Raw genomic sequence first — 18069 nt, forward strand, 5'->3', positions numbered from 1 at the left:
GTTGCATGGCCTATGATCACAATAATTATATACGTCTTCTATACAGTCTGTATAATTCACTATATAGAAATACTACTATAAAAAAAATTGTTCCTATGATAGGCCGCCTATCCATTCTTCTATTATCTATCCTTAAAATCGTGACAGTGGTCGTGATATTATTATCTATGGTCGAACCTCCCGAAAATCATGCTGATTGTTATCACGACTAGTGGCATTTTGCTGTGTTAGTGGACGGGGAGTGCAGCTGCTGCAGCCTGCAGGCTGTCGAATATCTTTGGAACTACGGTAGTGGTAATATTATTTTATCGTGAGAACGAGGATGCCGGTCTGCGCCGCCGCGACCCATCCGTCTGTGTGCATCCGTTGCTAACTTCATTTGTGTGTCCACTGTCCAGTGTCCACCAACAACATAACACACAAAACTCTTCCCGGACCTCTAAACGGATAAACTTCAACAGTTCAACATTATTAATATCGAAATAATCGCTGTACTTGTGTAAGTCGTTGTTTGCTTAATGTTTCGCTCCGTCGTTTTCGTCCTTAGTCAACTATCTCAGTTCGCCCGATCCCCTATGCTGTTCGCCTGAGAGTCCAACATCGTCGCCTGATGCTCCACTTGCTGTTGTATTGATGTATCGCCGGAAATCGTAGTCGTAGCAATGGTGAGTGTTTGACCTGAAGATCTTCGTTCACCGACAGTGACCCATGTTAATTCTCTGCATTGTTTTTGGTTTCAGGCTTCGCCGAGCTCCGGACCTCCACTGAACACCCGTATAGCCCCTCCGATGATACCGCCACCAGCATTCCCCCCATCAACTCAGATGGGCTTTACGCCAGGTGCCATACCTCCCGGCTTTATGGCTGCGGCACCGATGGGCATTGGACCGCCAGGCATACCACCACCGTTCATGCCTCCGTTCAACATGAACTTGCCAGGTTAACATTGATTAAATATACACATTTTGCTTATGAGAATATTACTAGGTATCTGCAGACATTTCTAAATAATATTTCTTATAATACAATTGTACCCAAGTAGTTATAAAGTATAAACTCTGTACATTTTCAACAGATAACATATTATGTTTTTTAGTTTTTAGTTTTCTGTATTCTCGTAATTGGGATATGCAATTTTATTCATATACATGAGCTTACATCACTTATAATTCATAAATTATTTGATATTGTTTGTTATTATTTTATATATTTACGCATTATCCTTTGCTAGGTACATATTTTAATTGTAGTATCATGTATAGTCTATACATGATACTACAATTAATACAGTATAGAGCTGAGTAATAAAGCTTAGGAAGTCTTCTTGTGCGTTACATATCTACATAGAATCTAGATTTATTATATACAAGTTCATATTATACAACTTATTTTAATAATTTATATTTATTATACCTAATACAAATGTTTTCTACCTCAGTCTGTGAACACATTTTAGGTTTAAAGAGTATACATATTTTATTTATTTTTTGACAAGGTCTTTTTTTACTTAAGTACAGTATTAGATCAATTTTAAAATGTTATCATTTAGAGTACCTATTGAATACATTGGTCACTCATATAATAATTTTTAAATTTGTTGTGGGTCTACTAACCTACTACCTATGATAATATATATATAAAAATGTATGTGGTGGGTCTATTGTATACCTATTGGCTGTTGTCTGTTAGTCTAAATTCGGTTGTGTTCCTAAAAAACATAATAAATATATATTATTATATTTCTACTTATTATAATATATATCTTATACTAAACAGCAACTAACAAATTTACGTAAAATATCAGTTATAACAAAGTATAAAATAGATTAATATTAATATAGTGTAGAAAAGTTAGAGGTAACTGAAAAACTTGGCTAATTACTATCCAAGGCACAAATTGATTGTTGTTACAAAACATTCTATGTAGTACTTATATAGAAAATTATATATATTATACCTATGTTATAATGTTATATACTTTCACTGTATTATTGAAAATGCCTGTTAGTAAAAAACAGAGTTTCCAAAAAAGTTCATTCATGATCCTATTAGAATAATAATAATACATTCATTTTAAAATTGAACCTTATTTTGTAATTTAAAATTAAAAACCATGTTTAAAATTGTATGTTATAAGAATAAAAAACTGAATTTTTGAAATAAATGTTTTTACTTTGTATGCGCGAGATTTAAAAAAAAAATTTTAAGTGGTCGGCTGCTGAAATATGTTAAAAGCCCTTGTATAGTAGGTAATCTCTATAATGTACAAATTATTGTTTATTTAAAATGAAAATTAATATAAAATGTATTTATTTTTAAAAGTTATATTAGTAAGTTTTTAAGTTGTAACTATAGATAACTTATTTTTGTTTTTAGGCGAAATTGTTGGAGCTCCAGTATCTTTTAACAAATCCATTTCACTACCATCAAAGTGAGTACAGTTTTCCATAAAAGTGTTAGTTTATAATCTTATCTAGTGACCATACTTAATTATAATTAGCATAACATACTAGATAAATATATTTTTTAAGTCTATATATGTATTAAACGGTTGCAAAATTTAGTAAGCTAAAAAAAATAGTTGAATCGTACAATCTCGCAATTACTGTCATCTTTTTTATAATAGAAATTAAATATAATGTTTAATGTATTAAAACTTCAAATTAAATTTGTGAAAATAGATGTTCTATCATTTACTACTGGTTGACTCATACATACTAATTAATAATTTATGTTCATTGTCCTTCCCTCGACTATTTTTTTTTAAGGAGCGCTACATTCTTCTTCTGGCCTTTTATAACAAATAGTTAAAAAGCTCAAATTACAATTTAATATTTGTTTATGAAAAAGTGATTATTGTTGGTGTAAATTGCTATATAAATAATAAACTTGGTTATTCAAAGTTTAAGTATTGTATTGACATTTTTACTCGTAGTTTATATCCTTGTTTATATACTATGAATCTAATTATAAACTTTATTTAATTCAAATAATGTTTAAAAGTATATAATAACAAATATTTTGAATATTATTACCATTATAAGACAAACACTCAATAATATTGAAAATAATATTAATTTAGTTATTTTTCTATGTTATGTTTTTGATTTTTATTGTAGGTTTAATAATAACATTTTTTGTTTACCAAAATAAATAAATTTTTACTAGACATTGAATTCTGTTAATTTTCGTTTTATGTATGCATGTATATTGATAACTGGCCCTTAACATTCTACACTTTAAATATGATAAACTTTGATATTAGGCCACACACGATTCCTATTGATTTTGCTGAATGTCAGTACTACAGTATCTAAGATTGGTGGTGACACCCGAGAGAATAGGACTACGATTGGTAAGAGTTATCATAATTGAACAATAAATCATTATTACTTTTAAACAATTTGTGTTTATAACATTATTTTAATTAATTAATATAAATAGAATATTTTAAATAAATCAAATTACTGTTTGGGTGAATGATATTAAATGAGTTTTGGGTAAGTGGTATTTCTTAGTTTTATTCAAACTAAACATATTTTAGTAGCATGGTATACAAAATAATTTATTTTATCTTATGAAATATTAAGTTTATTTAAGTTAATTCATTATTTTTTACTATGAATTATTTATTTTATATGTCATATATTATTCATCCTATTAATGATGAGCTTAAATTTGGTGATAAATATTAATATTTAATATAATATAATATTCAGAATTCTTACAGGATATTATTATATAGTTTTTCTATGTATATTAATGTGTGTGAATTTGTATAGTGATGAAACTAAACCTACAAGTGATTGGACTGAACATAAGGCTCCAGATGACAGATCATATTATTATAATGCAGGAACCAAACAAAGCTCTTGGGAAAAACCAGATGAGTTAAAAACAAAAACAGAGGTTAGTGAACCTTATTCTTCTAGTTATCAATATTATTAATTTGTATATCATTATTTTAGCTACTATTAGATCAATGCCCATGGAAGGAATACAAATCAGATACTGGTGCTACATACTATCATAACATTAATACAAAAGAAGCAAGTTGGACCGTACCACCTGAATTAGAAGAGTTAAAAATGAAAATTGCCTCTGAACAGGGAATAATGTATAAATAATAATTATTTCTATTACTGATTCAAATGTGATGTATACATATTTAATACTTTAATGGTTTTAGTCAAGCTCCTCTAATACAGCAGTCCTTGGAAATTCCAATTGATAGAGGAATGGATTCAATAGGTAATGATTAATGATACAAATTAATATAATTTGAATACAATTTATATTCTATTTTTTTTTTCATTAGAAGATGGCACACTAAGATATGTTTTCGTTATTTCTCGCGTATCTTAAGAAAAACAAGTTCATGCAGATCAATCATTAACTCCTGAGAAGTAATTTTAAAGCTAAAATAAATAATCTTAATTTAAATTTAAAAAAAAAAATATTCAAAGAAATTTCATAATCATTTTTCTTATTATTTCTTACATTTTAAGCTTAAAATTTCATTTAATATTGCACTTATTATATCAATTAAATATTAAATGTTTTAACTTTTTTTGAATGAGAAATGAAGATCAAAAGGTTTTTTTTAGCACAAATCAGTTGTTTATGAATGGTCTACATGAAGCTTTATTCAGTATTATAATTTTAAAATCAACTGTAAAACAATCTTAAAATTGTGACGTAATAAATGTCACTCTTGGGTTTCCAATATACAGTATAACCTTGATTATACAAGTCTTTTATTATCCGAAGTAATATCAAATGCATTCCAAACATATCCAAATGTCAATAAGCATTGTAGCAATTGTACATGTAATCATGTATTAATATACAATAAATTAATGTATAGTATACTAAATAATAATTTAATAATAAATTATAAAATTCAATATATTATATATACTTTTATGACGTTATATGTATGAAAATATTAACTATATAATATATATACCAATATATGTAAACTGTATGTACATTTTATTATAAAGTATTAAAAAAATTGTATGTATAACCTATTAAAAACATAGGATTAAATGGAGGGAATTCAATATCTTTTAATTTAAATTAATTTTTAATCATCATTCAATTATAATGTATAACTATTATTGAAACAAAATGCGTACTTCAATTTCAATGTTATAGTCAATTCCACGAGAGAATAATCACTTTTCGCGCATCACAAATGATTTGATTGGTGCATTGAGAACCATGTGATCACGATTTCACAGGGAAGTTGGTGGGGGATGTGCAGCCCTGACAAGAATCTGTCGGCAGACTGGTTATTCGTTCGTGGAATAGACTATAGTTTTAAATTATATAGTTTGTTTATAGTGTTCAATATTAATCTGGCATTCACATTTTTCAAGTAGAAACAAATTGTGTATACCTATCTATACATATAAAATATGTATAAAACTAAATAAAAATTGTGACGTATACGGTTAAAAAATATAAAAATTTAAAAAAAATTAATTGGCATAATTAGAAATTAATGATTTATCTATTTTTAAGATTCTGGATCAGCTATGGATCAAGCAATGGCAGCTACTTTAGCTTCTATAGCTGTTCCTGATGAAAATAGACCTGCCAATAATGTATCTAGTAAAGGATTCAAATCTAAATTCCAAGCACAAGAAGTACCAATTTTGAAAAATAAACAAGAATTAATTGATGCGTTCAAAGAACTTCTTAAGAAAAAGGTACAAATTAAGTGATTAAAATATAAAAAATATCGATAAATAAAATTTCAAATGTTTTTATTTCTTTTTCTGAATTGTAGAATATTCCAAGCAATGCCTCATGGGATCAAACTGTAAAAGTTATTAGTCGTGATCCACTTTATCCACAAGTAAAGAAGTTAAATGAAAAAAGGCAACTTTTTAATGCATATAAAACACAAAGACAAAAAGACGAAAAAGATGAACATCGATTAAAAGCTAAAAAAGCTAAAGAGGATCTAGAAAAGTTTTTTATGAAAAATGAAGATGTCACGTCTAAGACAAAGTACTACAGACTAGAAGAAAAATTTGAGCATTTAGATGTAAGTATATCATGTTAAAGAATGATCTACAGTACGTAGATTCTACTAATTTACCCTAATTTTATACAATGAGATATTTTTTACAAATACAATTTTAACCATTTAAAATAGTGTAACTTAGGATTAAAATATATTATATAAATTAACATAGTTAGTATAAATGTGTTACTCATAACAACTTACTACAAAATTAGTTAATTACAGTATTTTAATGTAGTTTTTAGTAAATACAACAAGTATCGAGGTATTTTATAAAATTTGATTTTAACAACTACCAACATGGTAAATTGTATGTTGATTTAAAATCTAAAACTAAGAAATCGCCTCGAACACAGACACGCGGTTAAAAAAAATCTTGAACAGTTTGAACTTTGAAATTAAGGAAACAACATACAGATGTTAGCACAAGCTAAAATAAAAGGAACTTTTACTATAGTTGCGGATATATCACAATTTTACCTACAATCACTGTAGGTTTAAGGTTTCACAGTATATGGTCAGATAATTTAACTTCCAACATGAGCGATACATAACCTACTTTAGAAATCATGGTCGGCATTTGAAGGCATTATACATTATTTACATTTTTGCATTTTAGTAACATATTTTCAACATTAAATTATGCATGTAAATCATAGGCCTACACGGTAGGGTTTTTCATAACAAATCAAAAAATATTTTTAATTCGTCAAACATAACTAAATATCTCAAAAACCAAACTACACAGTTTAAGTAAAAGAATTTGCATAAAAAAGGATGACATTTTGAAGTTGTTATGTTACTTATAAGGTTTTTATGACAAAGTATTGATCTTCCCCCCCCATGTTCAAGCCCAAATTACTCCTCTGCTGTACATACTGTATAGTTATGTGATAACTGATAACCAATTTGTTCAAGAGATATTACAACACTAGATTACTATATTTTGTTAGTCATTGGCTCTTAAAAATATTGATGATAAAATAAACTTTTAAAATTGAATGTTATAGATGCAGTTTTATTTTTGAAATTAAATACTTATTTTTTGATACAACATTTTTACAAAATATATATTATTATTTTATTTAATATTTATATGATATTTATGTGTTTATTTAAGATATGGAGGAATGTGTCTGAAATTGATCGCCGTGATGTATATGATGATGTCATGTTTAATTTAGCCAAAAGAGAAAAAGAAGAATCTAAGTTACAAAAAAAACGTAACATGAAACAATTAGCAGCAGTATTGGATTCTATGACACTAGTTGATCATACAACAACTTGGTATCAAGTTCAAGAAATGCTTCTTAACAATCAAAATTTTGTTAATGATCCAAAGTTATTAGGTAAAGCTTTAACTATATTAATTTAGAATAATTTCTTTAATAATTAGGTTCAGTATCTGTCATAAGTGATATCACTGATATACAACTACTACTGTGATCTGCCAGCAGCTATGGCTAGCATGGTAGACATGGTAATATAGTATAATAATATATAATATAATATTTGATTGTATTGATAGTTTGAAGCTTGAATCAACCATTTCACAGATTAACCCTATCAATTAATTAAATTGATTTAGATTGAAATTACAGAAATTTAAATGATTTTAATCATTATCATCTTGAACTTAACAGTGGTTCTGTTAGTTAAATTTTGAACTGTGAGTCTTTAAAATATTAACTAAAAAAAGATAGACAAAATTAAATTAATGGTTTTCACACAAAATGTAATGCTGTTATTCAAAATGTTCAGTTAGAGCTTAATTTATGGTAGATTTCATACAGAAATCACAATGTTGAACCACTTAATAGATAATATAATGAGGATAGCCTATCATGCTCTAATATTATATAAGAAAAAAATGATATTATTATTAAATATACAGTTAATTTTGATTTATAGGCATGGAGAAAGAAGATGCTCTTACAGTATTCCAAGATCATATCAGAGAATTAGAAAAAGAAGAAGAACATGATAAAGAAAGAGAAAGAAGAAGAAGAAAACAACAAGAGCGCAAAAACCGTGATAACTTTGGTGTACGTATTTTAACGGAATTTGTTTATATTAATTAAATGTATTTATTGCATAATTATTGTGAATTAGATGTTTTTGGAAGAACTCCATCAACAAAGCAAATTAACATCAGTGTCATTATGGAAAGAGTTATATCCTATTATAAGTACAGATGTTAGATTTTCAGCTCTTCTTGGTCAACCTGGTAATATTTAATTTTGTTAATAGTGCATTAATGTGTAATTGTAATATTTTAATGTTAATTCTAATTTATATTTTAAATGTATAGGTTCCACAGCTTTAGATCTTTTTAAATTCTACGTGGAAGATTTGAAATCCAGATTTCATGAAGAAAAAAAAATTATTAAAGAAATACTCAAGGAACACTCATATATAGTTGATGTAAGTTATTATTTAAACAGTTTAGGGTTTTTACTACAATTGTCTTCCCTGCTTTAGGTAAATACTACATTTGAAGAATTTGCTCGAGTAGTTTGCTTGGATAAACAATCAGAAACTTTGGATGCTGGCAATGTGAAATTGGCTTATAATGGTTTTGTTGAAAAAGTAATTGAAAAGTTGCTTATTTTAATTTTATTTGTTCACTATTTAATATTTATTATTCTTAAATTTTTAATAGGCTGAAGCAAGAGAAAGAGAAAGATTACGGGAAGAAAATAGGAGACAGCGGAAATTAGAAACATCATTCCGTTCGTTGCTTAAAGAAATGGATGTGGACTATAAATCTAATTGGGATGATGTACGTGGACAAATTGAGAACCACCAAGCCTTCCAAGCCATAACTTTAGAATCTGAAAGACTTCGTATTTTTAAGGTAATGTCCACGTTGTAATATATATTTTTAATTTTGATATAATTAAACTGTTATATTGGTAAAATAAATGTGTTTAAAAGCAATTTAATGTATCTTATAATAATAAAACAATTTAAAATTTAAATATTTTATTTACATCTACTTCTGTTAACTATTTTGTATATAAACCAGATTTTAATTCAATTTTATTTTTAAAACTTGATAAAAGTATTACTTTTTTTATTTTGGAATTGAATAATAATGGGTACTTACTAAATAATTGAACTTAATGTGATAAATATTGAACAAAATTATTTTTAAAACCTTCCTAACTTCTAGATTTGTTTTAAGAATGTACAAAGAAAGTTAAACAAAATATTTAAGGTAACAATGTTTTAATTAAAATTAAATTAAACTTATATGTATGTATATTTATATGAGGATATATAATATGGTGTTTTGTACTTTTTTGAATAGTGAATAGATTTTTCCATAATAGTCTACACTAATCGAAATCTTTATGTCTTAACACTGTAACATACTCTATATGTATGCATATTTATAATCATCAAAGTATAATATAATATCATTGTTTGATAACAAAAATTTTTTTATTCTATAATTTTTTTAGAGAAACTTAATTAAAAAATATACATGTTTAGATGTATATAGTACTGATTATTTAAATAAACACGAATTTGATCATGTAAGTGAATTTCTTGATAAATGTATGTGGTGTATGTAATAACTTTCATATATTATTCAGGAATTCATACTTGATACAGAAGAAGTTTGTAATCATCATCATTCTAAAATGAAAAAATCAAAGAAAAATAAAAAACATAAAAAGAAATCTCGATCAAAGTCATTGGTAGGTTAAAAATAAAATGTGTTTTCTGACAGACCAACCTACTGTGTGTATATGAGAATAATAATAATATTTGTGGTAAATAAAAATATCTAGGAATCCACTGATTCTGAATATAAGTATAGAAAAAAGACCAAAGAGGATTCGCCTGATGTCATAAGCGATAGTGAAAACCGAAGGCGAAAAAATAAGAAATCGAAAAAAAAGAAACATTCAGAAAGTCCTGTCACCCGATCTCGTTCTAGGGTAGATATTAAATTTATATTAAACTGAATAGTGCATGCAAAGTATACAATAATTATATTATGTAAAATCACAAACCCTGTATTCATTTATGATCCTATTGGTTTGTTTTTATTGCCATTTTGCAGTCGTCGAGTCTGAGGAGATCTGATTTAGAAGATGTGAAAAATAAGAAAAATTCCAAATCGGCCGAATTGAGTGATGACGATTTAGAAGCTAAACGAAAAGCATTGCTTGCTCAGTTGCATGATGAAATGAACTAAATCAATTTATTTTGTTGTACATAGTTACATTAATAATATGTTTTACGTTTTAATATTATAATTTATTTCCTGAATAAATTATAATGATGGAAAACATTTCTATGTATAATCGATTGCAAGTTTTTAAATTTGCCGTAACCAATAACCATTTTATGTATATTTACTATATAGAAATGGTTGTTGTATAAATATGATAAAATAAAATAAATCATAATATGAAAATGTGTTGATGAACTCGAAAGATAAATTTTTTTTTATTAACTATTCTATTTTATTTTACATTTTTTTTAAAATGTTTAATATTAAATACCCGTGTAACATTGTCTATTATAGGCTGGCTATGGTACTACTTCACGCATCAGTTCACTGCAAGTACTTATTGACTGTAAATGAGTTGTAGTTGGGCTCAGTTATTATCAAAGTTAAAATAAAATGTGGTTTCTGCCGCCGTTATTGTAAAAATTCCATATATTTTAATAAATTGTACATAATATATATTTTTTTTACTGTCTGTGCGATTTTGTCTTTAATAGTTTTGGCTGTATGACGCATAATTATAATTATTAATACATTCATTATTCAGTATAATTTTCTAATAGGACTAAACACACTCGTGCTATACAAAAGGTACAAATTTATAACAGGTTGCACTCAGGAGTCAGAACACCTCAAATTTGTTTAGTGTCAGGTACCTCATGATGATGGTAGTGCATCTTATATTTACAGTTGGTTTTGCAAGTAGGTAAAGTGTCGGTCTGGCCCACCCAGCAATTGCCAAGGGCCCTTGGATATTTTTCAATATTAGAGGATCCTGTAGCCAAATGGAAAAATTTATAAATAATCACTTATGAGTTGTAAGTGGACATTTTAAATTCTTTTTGAACCAATACGAATATGGTTTATTCAACACATTGAGCATAGCATAGCATTCAAATCATTGCCAGATTCAGCAGGGTTGCAACTTGCAGTACATCTGGGCCTCAAGTTGGTGTCCTATATTATCTAACTTCGTAAAGTGATAAATGAATAATAACCTATTAATGGTTGAAAAAAATTATTTTAAGAAATTACCCGCACTAATTTATTTTATTTTAAATTGTTAAGGACTCAATTTTATCCCTACTTTACATGAGCCAAAAGGTACCTAGTTGAAATATTTTTTTTTTTAAATTCATCTTCACTTTTTATCAAATACCTACTAAAAATAATTTAATGAATATATCAAATGACTAATAAATAGCAATTTATTTTTTAAAGTATCATATATTAGTAGTTTAACTATTGGTTAGTAAAAACTACTATTTTAACAATAATTATTTTCCTTTTTTATGTGTACTATTTGTAAAAAGTATGTAAATCATAATAGTTAATTATAATTTTTTCCCTTATTGTTGAGACCAACGGTTTTGACCAATTCTACTGAAATAAATGCGGCAAGTGGGTTGGTAGGTGCTGCTCTGGTACCTGCTGGACAGTAGGTGTTGAGTTTATAATTTTAATGGATGTGTTGGATATGAATTCAAAAAATTATTCTAAGCGAAGATGGTCTGCCTGCTTTTTTGTTACTAAATAGTAAATAATATGCATATTAAAATATATTTATTGCTATTAAATTTATTTATTTTACTATTATTAATACAGTAAATTGAATTAATTTTTCCGGTAAACATTGCACTTGAAAATGCCATTGTGTGCATAAAATAAATATTTATTGAATATTTCAAGCACTTATATACTATTATTCGTTTTTTGAACTACGATAAAATAAGAAAGTTACTGATTAATAACATGATATTATATTAGTTCATTATTTAAGAATTTAAAAATATTACATTTAAATAAGTTGTCTTTATTTTTAAGTACCTAGGTAATATGTTATGAAACAAATATATATTTTAAGTTTATAAGGTTTATACAGGTGTATCTTATGTCATTGTACGCAGGGTTTTTTAACGATTATGGATCGATGACATGGAATTACGTCATATAAATGTATAATTAATAAACTTACATCACCTAGAATTTTAATTACTTACCTATTTATTATTTTAAAGTTTTGAAAACAAGTGATTTTTCTGGTTACGACTTCAAATTGTATTCTTATTTTTATAAATAATTAAATAATTAACATTTTCAAGAAAATTTAATTAGAATGTGCTTACAGAAAGAATACAAATAAAATAAATATATGGGGGACGGACTGGCCACGTTCGAATCTCGACCACAGGCGGTTCCTCTCTCTGGGCAGGCAACTATTAATGTCTAGGGCAAGTCCAAAACTTTTTCAACTTGCGGGCCACATTAGAAATTTATATTTATACTGCGGGCCGTATATAGGTACTTCACGGTTTTTTTTTTAATTTTCGATAAAATGTACTATGTAGTATGTACAGTTGATTTATTAGGACATCAGGTATATCTATTGTATATTAATTTATCTGATATAATATTATCTTTGTTCACTTATCGAATTTATCACTCTAATTGTATGTGTTTAAAGTACTGAATATTTCCACGTTAGTTGCTAGTTTGTTTTCGTCATTAGAAACTGGAAGGTTAACATTTTTGTTTGCAAAAAATAAAAAGCTCAAAATTGATTCCGAATGCCGTGTTTTCAATGATAATTGTAGTCTCAGTTATTTTTTTATTGAGTAGTAGGTATTGTAATAAAGCCATGTGTTTGATATGCTACAAAACCGTCGCTGTCTTTAAAGAATTTAATATTAAAAGACATTATGAAAGTAAACATCAAAGCAAATACGTCAATTATTTTAAAAGTACATATTTATCATAATTTTTTTATTTTCTTGAAGAAAGTATTTAGGTATTTCGCTAAGTAAATGTAGAAATAAATGCTTAGATTTATATTTTTAGGGAATCTTAGAATTTCTTTGTTAGAAAAATTCAAACAAAATTTCAAAAATGAACGAGTTGGAAATGTATTTGAAAAACATAATAGAGGTAAGGAGGAAATCATTCGAGCAAGTTATGAAGAACCTAACCAGATATCTCGCGAAAATAAAAGTTTTAGTGATGGTGAATTTGTTTAAAAATGTATCTTAGTAAGTGTAAAAGAAATTATTCCAGAAAAAATGTCTGTATTCGAGAATATAAGTTGATCTCGAAACACTATTACTAGGCGGGTAGAATACATCGGAGGTGATTTAATGACGCAGTTACAAATAAAATAGAAAACGTTTAAATTTTTTTCTCTAGCTTTGGACGAAAGCACTGATTTTTCAGATACTGCACAGTTATTATTTATTAATATTTCATGAGGAATAGATACATAATATAATATAACAGAAGAACTTGCTTCATTAGAATGTATTTCTGGAACTACAAAAAGAGCTGATATTTTTGAAAAAATGAATTGTATTGAAAACTGTCCTGGGAAAAACTTTGTAGTATCACAACAGATGGAGCTCCAAATATATGATTGGGCGAAATACCAGATTACAAAAACCGTCACCTTCAAGGCTTCAAAAGATCGCACGGATTAAAACATAGACAATTTATAGAATTTTAAATTAAATTGAATTGGAACATAAAGATGTGTTGTATCATAATACCAGGTTAAGCAGTTAAGTCGAGGAAAAGTTTTAAAACGATTTTTTGATCTTCGGCGAAAAATTCAAATATTTATGATAGAAAAAAACAAACCAGTAGAAGAATTTGAAAGCGAACAATAATGGATGTATGATCTTGCTTTCTTAACTGATATTTTAGCTCATTTAAATGAATTAAATCTTAAACTTCAAAAACTATTTTCGAGCTTATTATAAGTGATGTAAAATCGTTTGAAATAAAATTACAACTTTACAAAAACCAAGTACCCATTAAAGCAAAATTTTTTACATTTTAAAACGTGTCAAGAAATTAAACAAAACTCTTTTATTGACGTTCCGACAAATAATTTTGTGAGTATGTTGGAACAATTATCATTAGAATTTGAAAACCGTTTTCAAGATTTAAAATCACATACGATTTCATTTCGGATGATTGTAAATCCATTTCTGTCTGATAAAAATGATGTCCAAGAAACTGTTCAACTCGAACTTATTGATTTAAAAACAAATAATCATTTGCAAGATTTATATAAAGAAATCACATATAAAAACACAAATTCAATACATTTTTATAAGACCCTTCCTGATGATTTTCCAAAAATAAAAGAATTATCAATGCGTATATTTACATTATTTGGTTCTACTTATATTTGTGAACAAACGTTTTCACGCAAAAATACCGCAAAATGTTCAGAAAGATCTCGTTTGATCGATGAACACTTACACTTCTTATTAAGAAGCGTTTCACATTTCACTTCAAATATTGAAAAATCTCTAGAGAGAGACCGCCATCCCACGACCGGGCATGGCAGAAACCTATGGGTGCCCAATTCGAAACTCTGTCAAAACCAAACACAAGTGTTAACCCAACCTACAGCACCCTCCCCACAGTTGAAAAACTACCCAATGGCCTATGTTGCCACGGGTTAATCAAAAAATAAAATTAAATAAATATCTTAATTACCATTTGAAATTCTGTGCAAATACTGAAATACCTTGGACTGTAACTGCACATTGCATTTATTATAATATTATTTTAATGAATACTAGTTACTAGTATCTGAAAACAACAAAATATATTAACATTTTCAGCATTGAAAAACCAATTTAATTGTATGAACATAAAGAACATTACTTAAAAATATTCGTCGTTATAGGTACACAGCAACTATTAAAATGTCGATTGAGGTTTGACGTAAATAGTTACATACAACTGGATAAAAATAATACATTTTACGAATATTCTTTTTCATTGTGTATAACTCTCCTCAATTTGCTTACAAATTAATTTGCAATAATTTACAACATTCACTTCCTGAATTTCTGCTTTGGGTAATACTTGATTCTTAATTTTCAGTAACAAATTTCAGACTTTAGATATTACTGTAAGTATAATATACTAGAATAATAATATACAATTTTGATAAAAACTAGTCTATATAATATCTTTGTCATAGGTATCTACACAAATAATATACATTTTTTAAGTCAACGGGAGGTATTTATTTTACTATATTTAATTGTTGGAAATAAAAAGAAAACAGTTATTTATTTTTGTTGTTGTTAAAATTAAATATATCACTGCTATCCTTGTAATATTTCACCACTCACTATAGGTTACTTTAATTTCTATCGTTGAACAATAGTATAATAATTGATGAATGATGAGTACCTATCGGAGTTAATGAACATTAGCTATGATAAATGACAAAGTGAATTAAAATAACTACATTTATATAATGTTGTTTTTAGTAAGAATAAAAAAATTATTATTGTCTATATTATGGACATTCAAAATCATTATTTACTATTCATAATTGGGTATGGGTTCAGTGTTCACTGTTCACTAGTTTTTTTTTTTATAATAATTGTATTATTTAGACATACTGGACCAATAGTCACTAAGTGTACTGCTAGGGGTAGGTATATAGGTACAATATAAAAAAACATATAATTTTGTTGTACAACAATTTTATACCTACATGACTGTTAGTATAACAACATGTTGGAAGGAGAGTTTGGCTTAAAAATTAAAAGATGCAATATATTTACAATATAAAGCAGTTTGTTTACTAAAATTGACCTAAAAAATAAATATAGGAAATTATTGTTATGAAAACGAAATGACGGTGATTATAAGTTTATTCATTATCATTATGCATCATAAGACACGTGTCTTATACTATTCATACGTTAATCCTTGTAACGAAATACATGCTTATGTAGTCTTATTTAAATGGTTTACATTAAGCATTCACGAACACTTATAGCATTTAGCACGAATTTAATGTTAATTTTCATTAGGTAATTACCATTTCAGAATCGACTTATTTCAAACACATCATGTCCAGATGATGGCGTCACTTGGTGGTATGGATGGCTCAGAGAAATAACTCTTACAAATTATAGGTATAATGGATACAAATCAATAGCGTTAACCCAAAATACGTAAAATCGTATTTTACTTTTACTTCATGGTAATCTGAAACAAATTTACAATTCACTTAAGCGTGTCTATAGGTATATAGCAGGCACACAAGCTAAGAACAAATATAAAAATGCAATAAGTTACGAGCCTGGTTTTAATTTTTATCTTACGTACAAGAGTATAACATGGAAAATATTTACATTTTGCACATCACAATGCAGATGTACTGTTTTTATTATGGCTTCATATTTTCATGTTATACTTATAAGTTATAACGTAGTTGCAACGTTAGCCTACTTGCTTATAGTTATTTTAAGATAATATATTACATCAATATAATATTATGCATACCTAGTATAGGTACAGTTTCATATTATAAGTAATTTTAAATTAAAAATATAACTAGGGTTCTGAATTTGAAATATTTCAATGAAATTATAAAAAATATTTTTTCTTCTTTTAAACGTGTTCGGTTATAGATGATTATAAATAATATATTGATTAAACACTTAGAAATAAATATAAACATTTAATTTTTATTGATTTATTTTTTCATACTTGTATATTCTATATATGTAGTTATGTTTTGCCGCATTTGTTTGTTAAAAATATTTTCTATATGAGTCTTAAAATATTGTTGTATTCGGACCGTCAGCAATCCAAAAGTTAATGGTTTGAAATAAAGTTGAAGTCAATTTAAACAGTGAATGAAATAATAGTATATTTTCAGTAATTATAAAGTGTACAAAAGTCGTATATGTGTGTGTGTATGTGACTGAGTGATGTGATGGTGATCTGGACTCTTTTATTTAATACTTAGATCATATTTTGTAAATTGTAAAAGTTCATGACTCACGATTATTAAGAGTGGTTTATGTCTATACATTGAGAATATAGTATAATATAATAATATAATATGCATTCGCAGATCCATAGCTCTCAACAATATATTATGATATTGAATTGGTTTATGAATTTGTAACTTAAGAGTTAAAAGGCAATGTTTAAATTTGTTATATTATAGATTTGCTAAACAACTTATAAATTATATATTTATTTGTAAATATGTTACATATTTTCTTTGTTTCATACAATAAACCAACTTTTAAAAATGTTCACTTGGAAGTTGACGATTATAAACTTTTAGATATAATAAACATTTAATTTTAATTTTTTCATGGAAATGAAATATTTTATGAATTGTAATAAATATATTTGTATATACATATATATTGCCCCCGGACGCCAAAATGCCGCTTAACCCCATAAAGTTGTGCAAAGTATAAAAATATTGTGCGGTCGGCCATTGCTCTTTCATTATAGATTAGGTTCAGTGGCGCCCAACCCTATTACTAGGTCGCTACACATTGAAAATAAGGGGTGGGTACTGGGTAGGTATAATAACATAAAATAATTAACTTGAAATATGTTCATTATTAATCACAGATTATATTGGTTGATACCTTAATATTTACTAATATTGTCAATTAAAATATGATAATATGTAAAAATAATAACATTTTGAGTTTGTAAGGGGGTGGGTGGGTGAGTGAAATTATTTTTTGCTACACCTGAAAAATATATCTTGGGCGCCACTGATTAGGTTAGCACTCATTCTGTTTTCAAGTTTGGCTTGCAGGTCAAGTGACCTGCTTGATATGAAAAAGTAATTAACGTTTGAAATCTGTGTCTATATTCTTTAGACCATGTCTCGTTAATCTCATACGAATATGATAAGACGAACTGCCTATAAAAAAATGGTATAACACCAACCTGTAGTAATGGGTTTCGTGATAAGAAACAATCAAAAACCTTGACAAGAATA

General features: G+C 27.1%; 1 protein-coding gene across 3 annotated transcripts; it reads left to right on the forward strand.

Annotated features, from left to right (window-relative positions):
* The first annotated feature begins 300 nt into the window (after positions 1–300).
* LOC132938650 (pre-mRNA-processing factor 40 homolog B) lies at positions 301–10758 on the forward strand. Of its 3 annotated transcripts, XM_061005600.1 has the most exons (19): positions 301–665; positions 741–939; positions 2377–2431; positions 3783–3909; positions 3969–4117; positions 4190–4251; positions 5530–5717; positions 5798–6058; positions 7158–7386; positions 7949–8082; positions 8150–8264; positions 8349–8461; positions 8519–8626; positions 8700–8894; positions 9213–9257; positions 9505–9579; positions 9640–9744; positions 9838–9987; positions 10113–10758. In XM_061005600.1, exons 1-19 carry the CDS (start codon positions 663–665, stop codon positions 10245–10247), a joined length of 2448 nt encoding a protein of 815 aa, XP_060861583.1. In that variant the 5' UTR covers positions 301–662; the 3' UTR covers positions 10248–10758. The 3 variants fall into 3 exon arrangements, with proteins under 3 accessions (XP_060861583.1, XP_060861584.1, XP_060861585.1); XM_061005601.1 differs by lacking the exon at positions 9213–9257 and having other exon boundaries at positions 303–665; XM_061005602.1 differs by lacking the exons at positions 9213–9257; positions 9505–9579 and having other exon boundaries at positions 312–665.
* Positions 10759–18069: the final 7311 nt, after the last annotated feature.

Source organism: Metopolophium dirhodum, chromosome 2, assembly GCF_019925205.1.
Source record: "Metopolophium dirhodum isolate CAU chromosome 2, ASM1992520v1, whole genome shotgun sequence".
NCBI classification, from domain to species: Eukaryota; Metazoa; Arthropoda; class Insecta; order Hemiptera; family Aphididae; genus Metopolophium; species Metopolophium dirhodum.

Bases quoted from the DNA above. Each gene is read 5' to 3' on its own strand.
- LOC132938650 (XM_061005600.1), top strand. The intron at 8,265-8,348 runs GTAATATTTAAT...TTAAATGTATAG, and splicing joins AGCTCTTCTTGGTCAACCTG to GTTCCACAGCTTTAGATCTT. The intron at 9,580-9,639 runs GTAAGTGAATTT...TATATTATTCAG, and splicing joins ATAAACACGAATTTGATCAT to GAATTCATACTTGATACAGA.